General features: G+C 57.0%; 1 protein-coding gene and 1 long non-coding RNA gene across 5 annotated transcripts in view; one reads left to right on the top strand and one right to left on the bottom strand.

The window, feature by feature from the left end:
• CDK18 (cyclin dependent kinase 18) overlaps positions 1-20,495 on the top strand; it is a 29,161-nt gene extending 8,666 nt beyond the window's left edge. For 2 of the 4 annotated variants that reach the window (XM_032288966.1, XM_032288965.1), the window contains exons 2-16: positions 10,534-10,684; positions 10,881-11,023; positions 11,898-12,023; positions 12,748-12,804; positions 13,652-13,766; positions 13,952-14,046; positions 14,354-14,416; positions 15,358-15,481; positions 15,619-15,739; positions 16,546-16,643; positions 16,872-16,977; positions 17,076-17,118; positions 17,776-17,866; positions 18,179-18,256; positions 18,896-20,495. In XM_032288966.1, the coding sequence (XP_032144857.1) occupies positions 10,555-10,684; positions 10,881-11,023; positions 11,898-12,023; positions 12,748-12,804; positions 13,652-13,766; positions 13,952-14,046; positions 14,354-14,416; positions 15,358-15,481; positions 15,619-15,739; positions 16,546-16,643; positions 16,872-16,977; positions 17,076-17,118; positions 17,776-17,866; positions 18,179-18,256; positions 18,896-18,930 (1,425 nt within the window). In that variant the 5' untranslated portion in view covers positions 10,534-10,554 and the 3' untranslated portion in view covers positions 18,931-20,495. The other 2 variants (XM_032288968.1, XM_032288967.1) reach the window with 2 other exon arrangements.
• Positions 1,427-22,321, bottom strand: part of LOC116558788 — a 56,233-nt gene continuing 35,338 nt past the window's right edge. Inside the window, exons 8-9 of the long non-coding RNA XR_004272169.1 lie at positions 5,725-5,923; positions 1,427-1,766 (exon numbers count right to left, since the gene is read on the bottom strand). This is a non-coding gene — a long non-coding RNA (uncharacterized LOC116558788). The remainder of the gene's footprint in view (positions 1,767-5,724; positions 5,924-22,321) is intronic.

The raw sequence follows: 22,321 nt of genomic DNA on the forward strand, positions 1-22,321 counted from the left end.
ATGACAGGCCAGCAGGAGAGCTGGACACAGGACATCAGGCTGAGAGAGGGCTGCTGGGTGGGGGAACTTGACACTCTTCATTTCTTCTCCGATTTATTGTGTAAAAGATGGTGGGCGTCAGTTTCTGTGCCAGAGCAAGTGGAAGGAAACAGATGGAAGCTGTTTCCTCTGGGATTTAAGGAAGACCTAAGGAAAGGCTCCAGAGTGTGGAATCTCAGAAACACCGGGTGGCTGGGGAAGGACCTTCCTTGAGGGTCTTTAAAGAGGACTGCTAAAAGGCACAGAGAGGGCTTTCTCTGGCTGGGAGAGTTAAGGCGGGCCTTCACTGGAGGCAGGAGGGTGTGGGAGATGGAGGCCGCGCCTGCCCGTGGCCCTTTGCTCTGGTCTCTGATCTCTGGTCTGGGATGTTCTGTACGCCCAGGACCAGAGCTGATCACTTGGCCAAACTGAGCCTCCTCAGAGAGTGCAGACCGGCTTTAGCTGGGCCGTCAAAAAGGGTCAAAGGAAAAGACCAGAAGATGCAACACACACCTCTCTTCCTTGAGCCTCAGGAAGCCAAAGGGCAGCAGAATGGATATTAGTAGGACTGACATGGAGTCACACAGAGGGGCTAGACGGGGGGTCGTGAGGGGTCAGGAAGGGTCAACTGTGGGGGTCAAGGCCAACATCTGAGCCTGAGTAGTGTGCCTGCCCTGCAAGGCTCTTTGGCTCTTCCCTGAGTGACGGAGCCAGGAAGAGGGCCGCAGGTACCTGCCAAACCCTCCCCGCGGCCCTGTTGCAGGAGGAACCTCTCATTTGGGTTTTTCTCTTCCAGTCCACCCCTCACTGTAGGATGGTGCCTCCAGCCCAAAGACCTCCATAGACCTCACTGGGGGAGTCACTGCTGGGCAGGACACTGCCCTCACTGCCCCAGCCCATCTCCCACTGCCATCGGGCCACATGCTGGCTAGAGGAGGAGGGTCAGGTTTCAGCTGAGGCCCAGAGTCCAGCTTCTATATATCATTTGCTAGCCGTTTGAGGGCTTACTCTGTCTTAGGCCTTGGGTCAGGCTCTGGGGGTGCAATGGCGAGTCACATCACAGTGCTTGCCCTTAAAAAGCTCACAGGCAGACTAGGGAAATGACAAGGAAACAGTTACAGGACAGGGAGCCAAGCGTCCTGCCTGGGGATGTCAGAATGCTGTGGGAGCACAGAAGAGGGACCCTCACCTGGCTGAGTTTCAGGCTAGAGAAGACGTAGAGGTCCCCATGGCAGGAAGAGTAGCACGTTGTTGGTTTCCCCTTAGCGCCCAGCCCACGTGCTTGGGTACCAATCTGAGACCCAAGAGAACTGAGGAGGAAGCATGCCCTGGGGAGTGTGGGGCTGGGTGACTGGACAGTCTAGGCTTGTTCTAATGTGCACAGAAAGAGGACAGGGCCAGGCCTACCCCAGTCACGCTCAAGTCCTGCCTAGGACAAGAGCTGGCCTAATGAGAAGAAACCCCTGGAAACAGGTCCCTGGCCTGCCTGAAACTGAAAAGAAAGGTACCAACATGTATTGCACGTGGCAATGTGTCCTGGATCTTAAAAGTGACGTAGGAATATGGTTTAGAGATGCTGGGAAATCCTCCCCATCCCCTCCCTCCTCATGAGACTTAGAAGTCCCCAGGGGTGCCAGCCTCAACGGCCCCTGCCATTCTGTTGCCAAAGTTGGTCATGGAGAGAAACCCAGAGACAGGACTGAAGGTCTTTACGGTCTTTGTCCTTGAGGGGTCTGGTGTTTCTATATCTGTAGAGGAAAGAGGCTTAAATAAGTCATTATGATACAGTGGCTCGATGGCCTCATTCAGTCATTTGCTCATTCATTCCACAAATGCTAAGTACTTTGTGGGCTCCTTACCCCGTGTAAGGTACCAGGGAAACAAAACTGTTAAGGCCCCATTCTTGTCCTGAAGGATCTCACAGTCTAGGGATGAGTGTGTGCTGGCTGCTGTGGAAGGGACAAGGAGGAAGCATTTCATTCTACCTAGAGGAACAAGGTGTGGTCATGTGCAGCCTCCCAGGGGAAGTGACCTGTGAGTTGAGTCTGGGAGTGGTTTTACCAAGGAGAAAATTGAGGAAGGGCATCCCAGGCCACATGACCACAAAGCCATGGGATGTGAGTGCAGTTTGCTCTGGGAATCGCAAGTACATTTGATAAAACCAGACCCTCTGGGGAGGGGTGAGTGCTGAGACTCAAGAAGACAGGGATCCTGATACAAAAGGCCTGGCCTACCAGGCTCTGGAGTTTGGACTTTTTCCTGAAGGCAGTGTTAGCTTTGAAGGATTAATTTTTTTCCTTTTTCTTTTTCTAATTTTTTTTTTTGTTTTTTTTGAGATGGAGTCTTGCTGTGACTCCTAGGCTGGAGTGCAATGGCACAATCTCAGCTCACTGCAACCTCTACCTCCCAGGTTCAAGCAATTCTCCTACCTCAGCCTCCCGAATAGCTGGGATTACAGGTGGGTGCTATCATGCCCAGCTGATTTTTGTATTTTTAGTAGAGACAGGGTTTCACCATATTGACTAGGCTGGTCTTGAATTCCTGACCTCAAGTGATCCGCCTGCCTTGGCCTCCCAAAGTGCTGGGATTACAGGCAGGAGACCCCATGCCTGGCTGCTTTGAAGGATTTTAAATGGGCAAGTGACATCATCAGAAAGCAGCTGAGAAAGTTGTCTAGGAGGCTGATGGCAGTTAGATTGGAGGCCAAGTATTATTCTCAGTTAGCAGCAAGGAAACTGAGGCATGGGTATCTTCCCAGGTCACAGCTACTAAGTGGGGTTTCTTCCACAACACCAAACTGCAGAGAATTCCTCACTGCAGGACGTTTCTGGTTGGACTGAGACGCTAGGAGACAATGGCGCATTTGTCTGGAGCAGGGGTGACCCTGAGCCCCACTTTGCCTCTTGAGCAGATATCCAACAGGTTTGCCCAAATTGCTCCTGGAAGGCCTTCCCCGCCTACTTCCTGCATTCCAAACAGAGGCTGTGGGAATGCTCTTGGAGCTCTGGGACCATCCAGAGCATCTGTTCGTTGGCAGGGTGACTGCAGGCCCGGCTGTCCTCATTTCTGGCCACCCCGAAGGTGCCAGGCCTGCAGCCTCTCTCATCCAGGCTGGGGCAGGGCGAGATTGTGAAGAGGCCCCAAGGCTTCCGCTGCCTCCGAAGGCCGCTGCAGCTCCGGGCAGCTAAGGGGTGACTGGCCTCCCCGGAGGTTTGTCACAGGTTCCTGGTGACTAAGGCCTCCAGCTGTGCAGAACAGGGTCAGCTGGAGGATGAAGGAAGAGATGGTATCTGCAGGCTCCCTGCAGGCTCCGTTCTCCCTGGGAGGGAATATCTCTGAGGTCCTAGCTCATGACATCTGCAAACTTGGTCAGCCATGGCCTCTAGTTCTTTGAAATTCACCCAAGGCCCCAAGTGGCTGAGTGACTGAGGTGGGGGCAGGGAGTGGGAGACAGGGTGTCATAGGGATCCTGGCTGGCGGTCAGCCTTTGTGACTGCGGGGCAGATCCTCTGGGCTTCAGAAAGTAGGCGGCCGCAAGTTATACCCTCCAACCCCTGCCCCACCCCTGGGCACACAGAGACCAAGGCTGAAAAGAAAAGCAAAACAAAAGAGGGACTTGGGGAATACATCTACCATGTGCCTGGAACACAACAGGTGCTCACATGTGCCTGTAAGCAGACATGTGCCTGCTGTATGCCACCAGCACCAGGCATAGGGACCAACATGTTCCAGGTGAGGGAGACAGGTGAAAAGTCACGCCCCATTGAAGGAGGAGCACCTGGTGGTCCTGGGGCATTGAGTGGGGGTTGGGGAAGCATGTGCAATCAATGTTGGGGAGCCCCAGTAGGAAGTTCTGGCCAGCTGGTATGTGCCTGGGAGGAAGTGGCTGGAGTGGCTGACAGCTTTACGACCTACCTGGGCAGGGAGGTGGCAGGGGAGGCTGCGGGGCGTCTGCCTGCCCACCCTGCAGCACCTCAGTGGGACTCAGCTCCTTCAAATTCCCCCAGCACCCACTGCCGGGCCAGCATCCCTGGACGCCCCTTGCCCTCTTCCCCTGGCACCAGTTGCACGAGGACAGCCCCAGCATTGCTCCCTGCATGCTGTCCAAGGCTCCAGAGACTTGTACAGCATGCAAGGGCAACGGAGAGGGGCAAAGCCAGAGAGGAAGGGGCTCCAGATCTTGCAGGGCCTCTGGATGCAGGCTGGAGAACCGGGGCTTTGTTCAAGAAGAAGGCAAAGAGGTGTCCGGAAGAGGTTTGCTGAGAGGAAACTCCAGGCCTGGCCCCAGGAGCTTAAGAAGTGAAGCTGACTTTCCCATCCTCCAGTCTACAGCCAGAACTTCCGGGAGGTGGAGGCTGCTTCCCAGATTCCTGGGATGCTCTGCCAACTTCCTTCTCCACCAAGGTCTCCAGGTCAGGGTCTCTCAGGGGCCCCAGCCTTAGGGCAGGTGTTAGGTCTGGAGCCTGGCACAGGTGGTCCCAGCAGTCAGTGGGCTGGGAGTCTGCCCTCTCTGGGCACTGGGGCCCTGGGGCTGGCCTGGCCTGTGCTGTGGAGTTTCCTTTCCTCCCAAGATAGAAGATGGGACTTGGCTGCCAGGAGCTGGGGTTCCCTGCCTTACAGGGGCCCCACCCTGTGTGGCCCTACAGTTGTCTAAGTAGGGGGACCCTGCCTCCCTGGCCCTACCCCCCTCACATCTGCCAAGAGATGATCCTGCTCCCTGTCTCCCGGCCCTCTTCCATCCTGGGATCCCAAAGTACCTGTGATAAGGAAGTCTGCAGGGATGTTTGATGAAGTGTATATGAGGCCTCTTTTTGTCTGGGCAGGGGTTTAAGAGAGGAGAGCCAACCTTTGCTGGACATCTGCTCTGTGCCAGTGCTGTGTGTTGGCTCCCCCAGCATGTCCACCCGGATACCACTGGACATTGAAGATGTCACCTGCCCAACATCCAATTCCTGGTCTTCCCACTGAAACTGCTCCTCCCAGAATGCCTTGTGACATCCAGTGACTGTTCATCCCACCACTCTGGCTGCTTGGCCAAAACCCTCCAGTCAGGCTTGACTCTTCTCACCCACAACATACAATCCATCTGCAAAGCTCTTTGGCTCCACCTTCAAAATACAGCCTGAATCCAGCCACTTCTCACCACCTCCACTGCCCCACGCTGGTCCCAGCCACCACTGAGCTCTCTCCCATGGGCCTCGGCAGCAGCCTCCTGCCCAGGCTCCCTGCTTTCCCCTTGCTCTCCTTGTCTGTTCTCAACACAGCAGCATGTCAAAGCCTCAGTGCAATCATGTCAAGCATCTGCTCAAACTCTCCTTACCCCTCCAAGCCCAACACAGATGCTCTGCGCTTCCATCCAGTCTCCTCTTCAGCCATACCATCGTCCTGCAGCAAACCAGCCTCACTCTGCCTCAGGACCTTTGTCCCTGCTGTTCCCTTGCTGACCTGCTTCCCCCAGACCCTGCATGCCTGGCCCCTCACCTGACACCTGGTCTGGGTTTCTCCTGTCACCTGCTCCGCGGGGAGGCCTTCCTGACCACCCTACTTAAACGTGCAACTGCCCCTCCCACGCCGTCCCTCTTTCCTGCATGAGTCCTCATCATTGCACTTGTCACCATCCATCCTGTGTATTCATTCTGTTTATTATCTGCACCCCCACCCCTGTTAGAATGTATTAGGGCAGGAGTTCATGTCTGTTTCATTCACCTGTGGATTCTCAGGGTCTGCAACTGTGCCTGGCACGCAGCAGGTGTGCGGTCATTGTTGAATGAATGAAGGAATGACTGGAGCCAAGGGTGAGAGGGGTTTTATAACTTCATTGCTATTCCACAGCCTGCTAGTGGTAGCACCAGAGTTTGAAACTGGGTTTGTTTGGCGTTCAATTCAGAGTAGGAGTGGAGGAGACCTGGAGGAGAAAATAGCACATCAAGCCGAGGCCACAGGGACAGGGCAAGGGTTGAGAGGGCTCCAGGTAGGAGAAGAAAGGAGGGATATGGTCCACGTTTGTGCACTTGGCAATAACAGGAAACGGCTGTGTGATTTTGAGCACGTCATTTCCCCTCTTGGAGGCTCAGCCTCTTCAGTGGGCAAGGGATGGGGATGGAGGGTGTGTGAGCGTCTTCGGTGCTGACATTCTGGGAGGCCAGCCCTGCTCACTGGGTGCACAGTGGCCTCTGGCAAGTGCTGGGTTTCCTCTCAGTCTGGCTCCTCCTTCCTCCTTCTGTGCCACCCGTGGCTCTGGCACCAACAGGAAGTTCTGAGCTGGCTGGTATGTGCCTGGGAGGAAGTGACTGAAGCAGGTTGAGAGCTTTTCGACTTACCTGGGCAGGGAGGAGGGAGGGGAGACTGCCGGGGGTCTGCCTGCCTGCCCACCCTGCAGCTCCTTAGTGGGACTCTGCACTTTCAGCTTCCCCCAGCTCCCACTGCCAGGCCAGCATCCCTGGACGCCCATCGCCCTCTTCCCCTGGCACCAGTTGCACGGGGACAGCCCCAGATGGCTCCTTGGCCTGGGGACAAAGGCTGTGCTGTGCCTGGCCCTGGGCTGGCCTCAGGCTGGGTCATACTGAGCCCTTCTGTCCCCACTTGGGGGTGAGGGGCAGACAGCACTAAGGTGACAGGCCTTTTTCCTGTCTCCCTTCCCCCTCGACCCCCAAATCGGAGGAGCTGACTCTCCCAAGGGAAAAATGACAGAGGCATCTTGTGTCTTGACCTAGGGAACAACAGACTATTCACTGCCCAGTCTGCCCTGTCACACCCAAGACCCTGCTGGGTTCAATGCCCCAATTGTCCCCAGCAGAGAGAGACATCCACTCTGCTGTTGTCACCACCCCCACCGCCTGCTCTCCCGTTACCATCAGGAAGTCCATCCTACATCTGACCTCCATCCCTCCTGCTACTGTGGCAGCCACTTCCTCTCGAGCTCCTCTCCTGAGGGTGGAGAATAGCTGGTCCTGGTCACCTGAACTGCTTGGCCCCACATTCCTGCTCCAGTCAGCTGCCCCTGGCCTCACCCTCCCTCCAGCTCCCTGCCGCACTGTCCTCCCCATCCCAGGCACAGGCTGGTGGCTCCTTGCTCCTTACTGAACCATGGGGAGAGCAGGTGTGACTCAGGGCTGGATCGCCTTTGTCTTGCAGAAATGGGGGGCCTCCTTCCCAGAGGCCTTTAATGAGCTCCCCTCCCCTCACCCTATAAGCAAGAGCAAGGGTGTGAGATTTGTGGCTGCTACTGGTAGATTCCTGAGCCACAAACCCAACATGCCATCCCATAAATCCTAGACTGCAGGACGGTTTTATGGGGAAGCCCTGTTTTTAGAAAGGGGTGTGGCTGGTCTCCCTCAGTGGAGCTTAGACGTCAGGGAGTCAAGCGCCTGCCTCTCCCACCCCCAGAGAACAACCATGAGGAAGCACAGGGACCTCAGTTCATGCAGTGTAGGTGTGCCAGCTCCCAGCAAGGGAGATTCCCTGTCCTGTGGGGGGCCTCCTGCTTCCTTCCCCTGCTCTGAGGATCCCGCGCCTCAGCACGGGAGGGTAGTCTGGAAGCCTGGGCAGATAGTTGTCCCTTACCTGGACCTCAGATGCTTCCCGGTCACAGCTCCAGATGTACATCATTGAAGATGTTTACAAATGCATTTTCCAAGGCACCATCCTCAGAACCTCAGTTCCAGAGTCTCAGGGTGAGACCTAGGAATCTGAATTTTTTTACAATGCTCCCTGGTGATTCTAATGTTCAGCTATCTTTGAAAATAATTGGCTCACTACAGTGGTTCATGCCTGTAATCCCAGCACTTTGGGAGGCCGAGGTAGGTGGATCACTTGAGGTCAGGAGTTCGAGACCAAACTCGCCAACGTGGCAAAACCCTGTCTCTACCGAAAACACAAAAATTAGCTGGTGTGGTGGTGCGGGCCTGTCGTCCCAGCTACTTGAGGCTGAGGCACAAGAATTGCTTGAGCATGGGAGGTAGAAGTTGCAGTGAGCCCAGATCACGCCACTGCACTCCAGCCTGGGCAACACTGTCTCAAAAAAAAAAAGAAAAGAAAATAATTGATCTGTACAAGGGGCCATCTCCACTCTCCTATCTTGCTGGGAAATGGGAGTCACCAGGTAGGCATGTCTGGGTCCTCCTGTCACTGGGACCCATACCACCTGCCACCATCATGAAGCCTCCAGATTAGATCTCTCTGGCCTGGATGCTATACACAAATGTGAGGGAGGGTGGCTGCCCTCTGGAAGTTTCCTGTGTGTGAGAGTCCTGCAGACAGCAGGCCTGAGACATTGCACAGAGCCATGGAGGAGTGGCTGAGGATGGCTGGCAGGAAGCAGTTTTGGGATGGAGAGTCAGGAACGTCCAAGGCTGGTGGGCTCTGCCAAGGAAGCCGAAGAGGAAGCGCTCTGTTACCTTCTCATCAAAGGAGGCGCCACCAGCCCCTGAGTTCCTTGAGAACAGAGACCACCCTTTACTTGCCTCCGAAGCCCTCATGCCTGGCACAATGCCAGTGCATTGTAGGTGCTCAGTTTTTACCTGTTTGTTTGTTTTTTGAGACTGAGTCTTGCTCTGTCACCCAGGCTGGAGTGCAGTGGCACAATCACCACCTCTGTCACCCACGCTGGAGTGCAGTGGCACAATCTCCACCTCTGTCACCCAGGCTGGAGTGCAGTGGCACAATCTCCACCTCTGTCACCCAGGCTGGAGCGCAGTGGCACGATCTCTGCTCAGTGCAACCTCCGCCTCCAGGCTTCAAGTGATTTTCCTACCTCAGTCTCTCAAGTAACTGGGATTACAGGTGTGCGTCACCACACCCGGCTAATTTTTTTGTATTTTTAGTAGAGACAGGGTTTCACCATATTGGCTAGGCTGGTCTCAAACTCCTGACCTCAGGTGATCCACCCACCTTGGCCTCCCAAAGTGCTGGGATTGTAGGTGTGAGCCACCGTGACTGGCCAGTTTGTTGAGTGGAACTGAGACCAGGGCCCACTGACAGAGATGGGCCTGCCTAGCAGTGCAGACCTGAGGCCTCCACCCTGAGAGGTGCCAGCCCGCTGAAGGAATGGAGAGTCTGTTCACACTTAGCCACAGGGATCAGGGCGGCTGTGTTTGGGGCACCACTAAGCTGTGTTTGGGGCAGCCAGGAGCATGTGCTGCCAGACAGAGGACCCTTTCCAGGCTGGCTGAGGACAGAAGGATGTGATCATTAAGCAAAGCCAACATGTTACTGAACCATAATCCCTTAAACCAGGAGGATTCGGGAAGGGCCTGGTCGCCTTGGCAACTAGGTGCTGGCCAGTGGCAGGGCTGCTTCCAGGAGTGGGCTGTGCCTGGGGCATGGGTAGCAGCTGGGAGGGGGTGCAAGGTGGCCCATCACAGGGCTATCCCTCTGGTGCCTTCTTGCCAGCATGGGCGGGAGCCTTGGTGAGCCCTCAAGGGCAGTGTGTGCAGAGCAGAATGAGAAGGGGCTGCACTAAGTGTGTAAGAAACCATGAAGGGGAGTGGAAGGGAGGTGGGACAGCGCTGCTCTGGGTTTTCAGGGCAGGAGGGAGAAGGGAGGGTGTGCAGGAAGAAGCAGTTGCATGGGGTCATCAGATGGCCAGCAGGGCATCCTCTAGTTCACAGGGCACGAGGAGCTGGGGAGCCCAAGGAGGAAAGCTTTCATAGCTGGGGGCGGGGATGGGGGGGATGGGCAGAGCAGCTCACCCTGCTCCTCCATGGTGTTCTTGATAGAAGATACCCTGCCCGCTTGGGTGGCTCTGGCATGGGAAGGTCCCAGCAGGGCTTAGGCCTCACCCTCCCTAGGGCTTGACTCTATTTCTGGCAAGCTTCTGTGTTTCCCCTGGGACCTTCCCTGCTCCTGACCTCCCATATTTCAGCTGGAGAGGAGGGGCAGCTGGGCAGCTCTGATGCACTCTTCCCTTCTCTCCCGCGGCATGCCAGAGCAGAGATCGTCAGGTGTCAGTATTGGAGGTGAAATAAGGTTTGGTCCCTATCATGTCCCAAGGGTGTTGGCCAAGCTGAGGTTCACTTTATGGGCCATGGTCAGTAAGATTTGCTGGCTGTGGATACATTCAAGCTCTGGCAAACAAGTTAGTAAATTTCTGCTGGCCCGGGGACTGCCTGGTTCTGGTGCCCTCCCTGCCACCCCAGCTCTTCCCCCAGAGCTCTCTAGACCTCCAGCAGCTAAGGGGTCAGGTCTAGGGGCCTTCAGGATCCTCTGTGTACATCATGCCCGCTATTATGACCAGTACTTTGCCGGACTAGGTGGTCCATAGAGAACCGCACGCAGGCGTGAGGGGTGGGCAGTGCTGAGAGTCACTAGGAGGAAGAGGGTGACTGGGAAGAAGACGGTGAGCACCCACTCTCCAGGGCGGGGGGTCAAACTTTGGAGAAGACACAACCCTAGCTCCTGGTGGTAGTGGCATACAGGGCGACAGAGCTTGGTGGGAAGAGAGCTGAATTCCCAGTGGGTGGAGACCTGGGCTGGTGGCCTTGTTCTCACCTGCTCTTCTCACACCTCCCATCTCAGGGCCCGGCTGCCTGCTCCCTCATGATCATGAACAAGATGAAGAACTTTAAGCGCCGTTTCTCCCTGTCAGTGCCCCGCACCGAGACCATTGAAGAATCCTTGGCTGAATTCACAGAGCAATTCAACCAGCTCCACAACCGGCGGAACGAGGGTGAGAGGTCTGGGCCCACCCCAGCCCACCCCAGCACCTCTCCACCTTCAGACATTTCCCAGGCACCTCCCTCCCCTCCCTGCCCGGCCCTTCCCCACTGGCCTTAGGGGAGGAGCACAGGACTGGGGGTGGGGGCTACCCTCCTCCCCCTTCAGGGCAGAGAGGCAGGGAGGGGAGCTGATACCTGTCCCCTCAGACCTGCAGCTCGGTCCTCTTGGCAGAGACTCCCCGCAGGAGTGCAGCTCCTTCTCCCCAGCAGACAGCGGGGAGGAGCCGGGGCAGCTGTCGCCTGGCATGCGGTTCCAGCAGCGGCAGAACCAGCGCCGCTTCTCGATGGAGGTGAGTGCCTCTGGAGCTCTGTCCTGGGAAGGTGGCAGGATGCACGGGCAGGAGTGTGCACAGGAGGGCAGCTGCCTTGCAGCCAGGCTTTGTGGGTTCAAATTCTAGCTCTGCCATTCATTAGCTCTGTGACTGAGCAAGTTACTCAACCTCTGTGCACCATAGTCTCCTCTTCTTTAAAATGGTCATCATGGATTAGATGGGTTAATCTATGCCAAGTGCTTAGAACTTCCTGAACTTAGCAAGAGCTAGACAACTTGAGTATTTGTTGTTTGATCCATATGCATGTGTCCAAGTATATATATATTTTTAAAAGGCCAGGTGTGGTGGCTCACGCCTGTAATCTCAGCACTTTGGGAGGCTGAAGCAGGTCAATCACCTGAGGTCAGGAGTTCGAGACTATCCTGGCCAACATGGTGAAACTCCGTCTCTACTAAAAATACAAAAATTAGCCAGGTGTGGTGGCATAGGCCTGGAATCCCAGCTACTCAAGAGGCTGAGGCAAGAGAATCCCTTGAACCTAGGAGACAGAGATTGCAGTGAGCCAAGATTGCACCACTGCACTCCAGCCTGAGTGACAAGAGCGAAAATCCATCTCAAAAAAAAAAAAAAAAAAGAATCAGTGCCTGTAAGGGTATGAGATTTATGTGTCACAGATGGCAATACTGTGGGCCAGAGAGGCGGCAAGTGACCTGCCTGTGTCAGCACAGCAGCACACACTTGGAGCAGCTGTGAGCCTGGGGTCACAGCCTGTGACTGGGCTCTGCCTGGTTGCTCTGCAGGGAAAGCTAGGTCCAGAGTGAGAGTCTGGGGCCACAGCCCTAGCTGCCCTGGAGCCAACAGTGGTGTCCCCATCTCATCCCCGTCACTGCAGGATGTCAGCAAGAGGCTCTCTCTGCCCATGGATATCCGCCTGCCCCAGGAGTTCTTACAGAAGCTACAGATGGAGAGCCCAGATCTGCCCAAGCCGCTCAGCCGCATGTCCCGCCGGGCCTCTCTGGTGAGTCCCAAGAGGGTAAGAGGACACGAGGGTGGGACACCCCCCTCCCTAGCCTGGCATGTCAGTCCCAGCTGAGGACTATATGGGGTTTCCAGGAAGATTCCCTGGCCTCTGGTGCCACCTGCTGGCTTGAGTGCATTCAACTAGATCGTCCTCCTAATCAACATTCATTTCCTAGATGGGTCCCACATGGGCTGGAATGGGGCTGTAAGCCCACACTGGGCCCCATGGTCTCCACGTGGTTAAGATCAATAGGCCAGCTGGCATGTGCCTTCTAGTCCTAGCTGCCTATCAGAGCTGTTGGGGATATCTTACAAAACACAGACTCTAGGCCGTCTTAAGGGTCGTATATGCCTGAGCGAGAAGTGTGCTGATGAGAGACACGGTCAGGGAGGTGGGTGCTGAACTGGACACTCAAGGCACAATGGGGGAAAAGGCAGCATCTGCTCTGGAGGAGCTCATGGTCTCAGTCGGAGACACAGGTGGCCAAGGTGTGCAACCATCCCAGGTGCCACAGCTCTGGGCTCTATACTCTTGGCTGTCCTGGGAAGAAGCTCACACTTCCAGGAGTTCTGTCCTTTGTCATAGGGATGAAGGGAAAAGGAGCTCCTTCCACCATGGAGTTTCATCCCTCCCTCCCAGAAGCTAGAGTTTGGGGAGGTGTCATGTCTGCGGTGCTGCCAAAGCCTTCAAGCTCACGGCATTCTATATCTCTCCTTCTCAGTCAGACATCGGCTTTGGGAAACTGGAAACATACGTGAAACTAGACAAACTGGGAGAGGTAAGATGCTGGGCTTGGCCTTCTCTGAATAGACAGGATGGCTTGGAGGAGGGACAGGCCTCCCTGGTCGGCCCTCTCTGATTGGCCCTCTCGTGGCCCCTGCCCCGTCGAGGTGCACAGCCTTGGAGGTGTACTCTGGCCCAGCCTTTGGCAGGAGTCGAAGTGGGCTCAGATCCTGAAGGAGGGTGTGAGGACAGAGTAGCCACGGAACTGGGCAGAATCCAGTCTTTTTTTTCCCTGCCAGTCCTTCTTGCCTGGGTTCTAATCCTAGCTCCACCATTTACTAGCTCTGTGACCTTCGGTGAGTTACATGACCTCTCTGTGTGCCTCAGTTTCTTCTTCTGTCCAATGAGATAGTAACTCTCCTACCGCATAGAGTTACCATGAGGATGAGGTAGGTCACTGTAATCAGCTTATGTACGGCACGCAGACGATGCCTGGCACATAAGAAGTGCTGTGTCACTTAGCTATTTCTGTTGTCACTGTGCAGAGGCCTGGGGTGGGTGAAGGTTTACAGAGAGGGGGAACACACAGCCCTCTCCTTCCAGGAGCCCAAAGAGGGGATCTCTGTGTAAACAGCATCGTATAAGGTAGAGAAAACCCGGTGTTACCCTACAGGGTGACACGGCATGCTGGGACTTAGAGGAAGGACTGATTATCTCTGACTGGGGAGTCATTAGGGACACTTCCCAGAGAAGTAGGCTTTGGAGGAAACAGCATGTCAGTGAAGGGAGGAAGGGCACTCAGGCCCAAGTCATAGCCCAAGCAGAGACACACACGGGGAGGCACTGGACCGAGGCCAGCAGCACCTGAACGTGCCTGGGGCCGCTGCGGCCCTCCATCCCAGGGCACCTATGCCACAGTCTTCAAAGGCCGCAGCAAACTGACAGAGAACCTCGTTGCCCTGAAGGAGATCCGGCTGGAGCATGAGGAGGGAGCACCCTGCACTGCCATCCGAGAGGGTACAGCGTCCTAGGGTCCTACGCTGCCCCCGAGTCTTCTGGAGGAGGGGTTCACCAGCCCGTGCCCTGGTGGGAGCTGGAGGTGGAGGGTCATTGCTGGGGTGGGACTCCTGGAGCTGACACCAAGAAGAGAGGGTATGGGAACACGGAGTCCTCGGGACCCAGGCGAGCCTGTCTCCCCACAGTGTCTCTGCTGAAGAACCTGAAGCACGCCAATATTGTGACCCTGCACGACCTCATTCACACAGATCGGTCCCTCACCCTGGTGTTTGAGTACCTGGTGAGAGTTGGGCTGGGGCTGCAGTCTCTCCCTCTTGTGGTGGCAACAGGGCGTGGGTAGGGGAGTGGGAAGCTGAGGGAGTGGGAGAGGCGGGGTGCAGGCAGCCCAGGCCTTGTTCTGGAATCAGGTTCTCAGATGCTCCCATGCAGGAGTGGGCCAAGCGCTCAGGCTTCGGGGTGGCTGGAGCCAAGGACCTGTCCCACTAGTGGGTGTGGGCCCTTCCCAGGGCTTCCTCTCCTCAGCCTGTGTCTGGGCTTCTGGCCAGAGGTCAGCATGGGGCAGGACTGAGCCAGGCTCTGTGTTCTAGGACAGTGACCTGAAGCAGTATCTGGACCACTGCGGGAACCTCATGAGCATGCACAACGTCAAGGTGAGGCTTCCCAGGCAGGGTCCCCCATCTTAGCAGCCACCTGTCCAGAAGCCTGGCACGGGGACCCACTCTCACCACCAGAGCTCCGGTGAGGCAGCTCAGACCTTCCCACATAGGAAGGAGGGAGAGGGCACTGCCATCAGCAAGTCCAGGAACTGGGCTGAGCACTTCACCCCGGGAACAGACACATGTTCTCTGCCACTGTCTAGCTATTGGTGTAAAACCTGCTCCCAACTCTGAACATCAGTTTCCCCATCTGTCAAATGGGAGTGTGGGCTACCTACCAGAATGCAAGGAGGCTTCTGGGGAAGCTCAGGGTTATGAATGACCTCTCCTGGTGTTTGTCAAAGAATCAAGGCTGGGCACGGTGGGCCACACCTGTGATCCCAGCACTGGGAGGCCAAGGCAGGAAAATGGCTTGAGCCCAGGAGTTTGAGACCAGCCTGGGCCACATGGCAAGACCTCATCTCTACTAAAAATTGAAAAATTAGCCGGACACAGTGGTGTGTGACCGTAGTCCCAGCTGCTTGAGAGGCTGAGGCAGGAGGACCACTTGAGCCCAGGAGGTTGAGGCTGCAGTGAGCCATGATCACGCCACTGTACTCCAGCCTGGCTGACAGTAAAACCCTGTCTCTAAAAGAAAAGGAAAGGATCAAGGCACATACTTTACCACATAGGCAGGCATCCTGACCCCCTTGCTCCTGCCTGAGACTTCTCTGGCCTCCCCCATACTCACTGACTTGTCTGCACCCCTGTGTCCTCCCCTCTGGATGGGATTCCCTGGTGTGGGTGGGGCCTAGGATGGGGGCTGCAGAGTGGGCAGGAGAATGAGGGGCTTGTGCTGACCTCACCACCAAGCCACTGCCCCCATCCCAGTCTCAGCCTTGGAGCAGAGGCTCAGGGCCATCGTCCACCCAACACCTCTCTTCCCCGTCCCCCAGATTTTCATGTTCCAGCTGCTACGGGGCCTCGCCTACTGTCACCACCGCAAGATCCTGCACCGGGACCTGAAGCCCCAGAACCTGCTCATCAATGAGAGGGGGGAGCTGAAGCTGGCTGACTTTGGTGAGGCTGGGGTTAGGGTGGGGTCTGACGCTCCCGGGCTGCACAGTGGCCTCAGGATGTGGGTGCAGTGGGGAAGGGCATAGCAGTCAACCCCCCAGCACCTGTGGGCAGAGGTCCAATGACATGTCTGCCCCCAGGACTGGCCAGGGCCAAGTCAGTGCCCACAAAGACCTACTCCAATGAGGTGGTGACCCTGTGGTACCGGCCTCCTGATGTGCTGCTGGGATCCACAGAGTACTCCACCCCCATCGATATGTGGTGAGTGAGCACGGTGGGAACCAAGGTGGGGGACAGGCCTGGCCGCACCTCCAGACTCTCTTCTGCTGCCCCAAGGGCCTCCGGGAAGAACTGCCTCACTTCGTTCACCTAAAAGCCATGTGACATCCTGCTGAACTGGATGTTAAAAAATTAAATCTGAAATATAATAGATTAGGGTTTCCCTGGCTAAAACAGACCCTCCAAGGCTGTGCACTGAAATCCTTCTCCAGGGGCCTGTGGGGGATTACCAGAGACCCAGAGGGTCCAGGACGGCCCCCATAGTAAATACGATGAATCTTCCCCAGGCATCAGTCCCAGTGAAAATGTTGAAAGAGAAATACTATTTTTATGTTAAAACGAACAAGGGTATGGTTTGGCGTAAAATGAAGAATCAGCCGATATTGAAAGCCGGGCCGCCGGTGGTGATGAATGGCTGTGGCTGTGCCCCAAGGTCCCCAGGAGAATGGATTTACGTACTCTTTTCCAGTGGGGCGCACAGTGGAAAGAGTTTCAGACGACACTGCTGAAAGCACTGCCACATGGGCGCTGGCTGCACAGACCCAAACCTCACAGAGTGAAAGGGGAGAGGTCGCAGCTTTCCCAAGCCCAGGGAGGCCCCCAGTGAGGGGCTGCAGTGGGGGCTGGGCAGTTTAGGAGCCTGCACTGCCCTGGGCCCCCAGACCCGCTGCCAGAGCCACGACCCCTGCAGCCGCCTGTGACAGGTCGTCATCGGTGCCCTGGTGGAGCAGCCCTAGGAAGGGCGGCCGCCCCTGCCTGACGCTGCCCCTGTCCCTTGCTCCCCGCAGGGGCGTGGGCTGCATCCACTACGAGATGGCCACAGGGAGGCCCCTCTTTCCCGGCTCCACGGTCAAGGAGGAGCTGCACCTCATCTTCCGCCTCCTCGGTAAGTCGCCCGCGGCTCTGTCCCTCTCACCACCAGGGGGCGCCGGAGCTCCGTCCAGCCCAGGCGCCGAGCCGGACCGGGAAGAGCGGCTCGGCCGGTTCCCTCCGGCGCGGGGACCCCCTGTGGCCTCGGCCATCTTTGCTCCTGCCTCCTACATTGCACCCCTTCCAAGCCGGCCTTGGCCTTAGGCCTCACGCAGGCCCTCCCCATCCTCTCTCGTCTCCCCAGGGACCCCCACAGAAGAGACGTGGCCCGGCGTGACCGCCTTCTCCGAGTTCCGCACCTACAGCTTCCCCCGCTACCTCCCGCAGCCGCTCATCAGCCACGCGCCCAGGTAGCCCCGGCGCCCGCGGGGCCCTCCTGCTCTGGCCCTGGTTCCCCACACCCCACCCCCGCTCAGGCACAGCCCGTGTCCACGCCTTCTCCTTGCAGGTTGGATACGGATGGCATCCACCTCCTGAGCAGCCTGCTCCTGGTGAGTGTCCTCCCGGAGAGACCGCCAAAGAGCCCAAGTCCCCTGCCCCACGCCGGGCCTGCGCCCCAACGTCTGTGGCTCTTGTGCTCACACGTCTTTGAAACATCTCCCCTGTACTCTGCACCCCCAAGGCCCACGGGAGGGCTGGCTTCCACACACAGCTTCTAGAGTCTGTGCACTGCGATCCCAAACCCATTACTAGCTGCGCAGCTCTGGGCCGGTTACAGAGTTCCTCCATGCCTCGGCCTCCTCAGCTGCAAAATGGGATTAATGATTCCTATTTGACAAGCTGGCCGTGAGGATGCATTGAGATGGCGGGACACACTGAGTGTGGCCTGTCTTATAAGCCACACGGTGAAGGGTCTTTATCGGCGCTACACTTCCTATTACTGATGTTCGCCTTCTCATCATGGTTGGTTTGCATCTGTGTTTCTATCCCAAGAGAAGGTCACTCGCTTGAAGTTTCATTTCTACTTTCTCCTGGTGGCTGGAGACAGGGGAGCCTGGGTCTTGAGATGGCCTAAGTTTGGGTTTGTGTGGAGGCAGACCTGGGGCATCTCCTTTGAGCCTCAAGCCCCACCCACCGAGTCCTGCTGCCCAGAGGGCTCCCTGCAGTCCCCCAGCCAGAGCCCAATAGCACCACCCTGTTCTTTTCAGTATGAATCCAAGAGTCGCATGTCAGCAGAGGCCGCCCTGAGTCACCCCTACTTCCGGTCTCTGGGAGAGCGCGTGCACCAGCTTGAAGACAGTGAGTGCTGGGGGACAGGGAGCAGGGCCACCCAGAACCAAGGAAAGGGGGTGGTGAGTGTGGACAGAAGAACCGGAACAAAGAGGCCAGAGGCCCCAGGCCCAGCCGAGCAGCCCTGGGCACCCGGCCTCCCCTGCCTGGGTTCTCATTCCAAACTGAGGGGCAAACAGTGGAAATGACACGCTGCTCAAGGGCTCAGGTGGTCTTTCTGGGCCAGTCCTCACTGGAGGGCCTCCTGGGCTGGGCACTCGATGGGAGTGGGGCAGGGCCGGCTCCACCCAGCCCTCTCTCCACCATGTCTTCTCTCCCCAGCTGCCTCCATCTTCTCCCTGAAGGAGATCCAGCTCCAGAAGGACCCAGGCTACCGCAGCTTGGCCTTCCAGCAGCCAGGTAGGGGCTTGTGCCCTCCTGGCCGCCTCCTTTTGTTAGCGGAAGCCAGTGCAGGCTACTCTTCCCCAGTGGGGACTCCCATGGACCACCCCCCCCCCACTGGCTTCCCTTTGGAGTCTTTGGGGAGCAGAGAAGGAGTTGGTTTCTCCTGCCTAGGCTTCCACATCCAGTTCTTCCCTCCTCAACCCCCACCACAGACAGAGCATTGCATCTGACAGTAGCCCTGGCAAAGAGGCATGCTGTCTGTGGTGCATTCTCTCTGCAAACCCTGAGCTCTCTAATCAGATTCCACCCTGGGAGAACAGTTCTTTGTTCCTAGAACCGTTAATGGCCTTGGACATGACAAATGCTTTCCATGCATCCTCTCCTTTAATCCTTAAAACACCCCTTGAAGTTGGTACTATTAATATTCCCCATTTCATAGTCAATGAAACTGAGGCTCTGGGAGGGTAAGTCACAAGTTCATGCAGCTAGTAAGTAGCAGAAATGAGACCTGACACCAGGTCGGACTCGCTTCTGTGTGCATGCCCTTGCTTGCTCTGTCAGAGCAGTTCTGGAGGACAGCGACTATCCCTGCTGACCTGGGGCACCCTCAGCCCAGCCTCCCCTCTGCAGTCCCACCTCTTCCCCATTCTCCAGGACGAGGGAAGAACAGGCGGCAGAGCATCTTCTAAGCCACGCCTACCCTGCTGTGTCCCGAGGGGCAAGAGGTCACATGGAGCACAAATTCGGGTAGGACGGAGCCTGTGTGGCCCTCGGAGGACTGAAGAACGAGGGCTGACGGCCAGTCCGGAAGACCGCTTGGCAGCCCTGCTGGCCATGGCTGTTTCTTCTCTCTGCTTCCCACATGCCTCCCCGGTGGCCCTCACCTGCATACCAACCCCTCCATTACTCACCTCGGGGCTGGCATGAACTGCTTCCCTGAGAGGACGTGAGAGGGTGGGGGAGGACCTCGTACCCTCTCCCACCCTGAAGTGTTTGGGCACCAGCGTGGGATGCACATGGATGGGAGAGCAAGGCGCCAGGATGGGCACTGTGCCCTGGGTACAGGCTCTACCTTCCTCCCCCAGGGGCCTGCCTAGTGCCAGTTTGGTGGTCCCCCTTTCTGGCCCCTTGGAGCCCACACACATTGCATCTTTTTCCCCTCTGACAGCAAGAAGAGACATGGCATGCTCTCTGGGACCCTGGAATCCTGGGTGCCTATGTGTGTGCCAGAGCCTGCCCCACCTGGCAGATGTCCCACAGTGACAGAAGGAATCGTAGTTCTCTCTCTTTCCATCAGCCCTACCCTCCCCTCATTCCCCTGACACCCTCTAGCTTGACCAAGGCTGAGCTGCGCCGGCATGCTTGGATGCCCAGCTGTGTCCAGAGGTGGCTTGGGACTGCCAGTTGCACGCCTGCCACCTCAGCCAGCCCCCGCCCAGCTCCCTAGTCTGAATGGAGTTGCCTTAAATTGGCAGGTGGTAGCGCGCTCACTGCCCTTGGAGCTGTGACCCGGCTCCTGCCTGTCCACTCCTTCCCGAGGTGGCTCCTGCTTATCTTATCATCCTAGGGTACTGATTAGCCAGGCCTGGTCAGGATCCTGGGCACAGCACCCAGATATGCAGAGTCACCCTCACACTGGTGTCAGTCTGACCTCAGCTCCCGGAGGCTGGCACAGCCTCCCCATCCCTCCTTTTTGGCCCTGTGGCTCTGTCCACCTGATCCCAATAGCAGCCTCCCCGATCCCCTGCCACCCCAGATGGTGGCCACGACAGGAAGAGGTGTAGATGCCACCGTCTGAGGTAGAGGAACAGGGAACAGGGGCAGGCTCTGACGCTGAGAGGCTTGCCTCCGGGGGCTGGCAGCCTGAGTGGCATGGCTCCTGAAGAAGGCACCCCTCTGTGTCCCCCACGTCTCCTCAGCACTAGGCTGATCTTGAATGGCACAGGCCAAGGGGAGGCCAGCCTCGCCTTTCTATCTAGGCCCCCTACCCTGCCCACCTCAGGCCCCCGCCCTCCACTCCTCCCCATGGTACTGTGAACGTCCTGTGACTCAGCGCAGAGACAGATAATATATTTAATTCATGTTGTACAGAAAGGAATGAGGGGTCTTGTACAGAAAAGCTGATTTTGATAGACTGATGCCAAAGTTGGAGAAGCGAAGGCCCCTCTCCAGGCCTAATGAGTGTGGGTGGGGCGTGCTTGAGTGTATGCGTGTGTGTACATATATATACATATATATATTTAGTGAGAAGAGAGTTTGGTTTGTGTGTATCTCTGATCTCCCTCGCACCCCAGGCTGTATCCAGCATCCGTCCTGCTGTATCCTGGGTACTGCTGTTTTGACCTAGAAGTTGGCTCTTGCTGAGGAGCATCAATGGTGTTTGTGGGTGGGCAGAGGAACCCCAGGCCTGGGATTGACCCAAGTTGGTGCCTGTGGGGTGGGGCTAGCCAGGAGAGCAAAGAGGGACTCCTGGGCGGGGGTCTGGGGTCTGGCCATGCAGCTGATACCTGGGCACCGAATGGCCCCGTGGCTTCTGGGGAGGGAGGGAGGCAAGATCAAGGTGGGGTTGACATGGAGTTCGCCAAGGCCGGCACAGCAGGATGAGGGTGTGGGCCTTGCTGTAATTCAGGCCCTTCGAGAATTGCTGCAGGCCTGCAATCCACCTCCTGCTGCTGCCCTGACCACCTCCCTGCCTTGGATCTAGACACAACCCCCCATCACACACAGGTCCCAAAGTGCTCAGAATCCTGCTGTTGTCCAATTCAGCATCCAGGCTTATTCCTCCCGAGACCACTTGGAGAATGCCAGGTCCCAAACCCTGCCCCCGACCTATTCTCATGCCTGGCCTTAAGCACTCTGCAGTTCGCCGGCATGGTTTGCAGTTACTGGAGAGGGTGTCTGCCTTCCAGAGGAGGAGGCCAATGCTGAGGCTGATGCTGCCCTCCAAGGCTCTAGAAATAAGGGGTGGGCCAGAGCTCCATTCTCAGCCCATCACCAGTTCTACCGAGCAAGACCTCCTCTCTGCTGTAGGCAGCCAGACACCAAAGCAGGATCGCAACTCAGACAATTAGTGCTTGAAGGGAGGAGAGGGACTGGGAAATGCATTGGTGGGAATTGGAAGCCAGACATTTATTAAGCTCCCTGCTGGATGCCAGGCAGCCCTGTGCCCAGGCATTGTCTCACTGAACCACAGCAACCCCCTTTCTCCCCACTTTGCAGATGAGGACATGATCCTCCCAGGGGTTGCCTGGGGTCACATACCAAATTAGAATCCCAGGTGTCTGCCCCCCAGTCCTGCTCCCCCAGTCTTCAGGGAGTGGGAGGCGTGGGGAGGGCGAGGTGGAGACAGTGTAGAGGCCCGAGAGGGAGGAAAACACACAGGAAGGGCATGGGCAGATGCTGCTTTGAGGAGCACCTTGCAAGGCCACCCTTGTGGCAGGCAGAGGTGGCCCGGCCTGGCTCCTGCATCTTGAGGAGTCTCTGGGGGGAGCTGTCCTTGCTGCTGCAGCTTGGCCCTGCTGGGAGGCACACACCTAGGGCTTCTGACATCGGGCCCTCCGAGCCACTGCCCTAGAAAACTATCAGGGCTGGGGGTGCGGGCCAGCCTAGGGGTGTGGGACTCAGCTGGACAGGCTCACACCAGGCCTTGAATATGGTTGGTACTCAAAAAGTGACGGCTCCGGAGAAGGGACCTGAGTGTGAAGAGGGGCTGAGTGATTTTGGTCATGAGCTGCCACTGGGCTCCCAGGGATCAGGCTGAGCTACAGCGCAACCTAACGTTTCCTGGGAGCCCTCGGTTTCCTGGGCACCCCTGCAATCATTTCCTTATGCCGGTGACTCAAAAATAGGAGCCAGCCCCATTCTGCTGGAATCCCTGACCCAAAGCAGGCTTTTGCAAGTCATTTCCCCCTCTGGCCTCACTTTTGCCATCTGCCTGCTTCTGGGACAGGTCAGGAACATCCAGGGTGCAGATGCCTTCCCCTCCACTATGGCCACGGGGCAGGGGCATTTGAGATTTGCAGCAGCCCTGCAGCTTCAGACAAAAGGTCCTATTTGATGACGTCTACAGGGTGGGGGTGA

The sequence above is a fragment of the Sapajus apella genome, unplaced genomic scaffold (assembly GCF_009761245.1).
Source record: "Sapajus apella isolate SASKATOON/1434 unplaced genomic scaffold, GSC_monkey_1.0 scaffold22, whole genome shotgun sequence".
In the NCBI taxonomy this organism is placed as follows: Eukaryota; Metazoa; Chordata; class Mammalia; order Primates; family Cebidae; genus Sapajus; species Sapajus apella.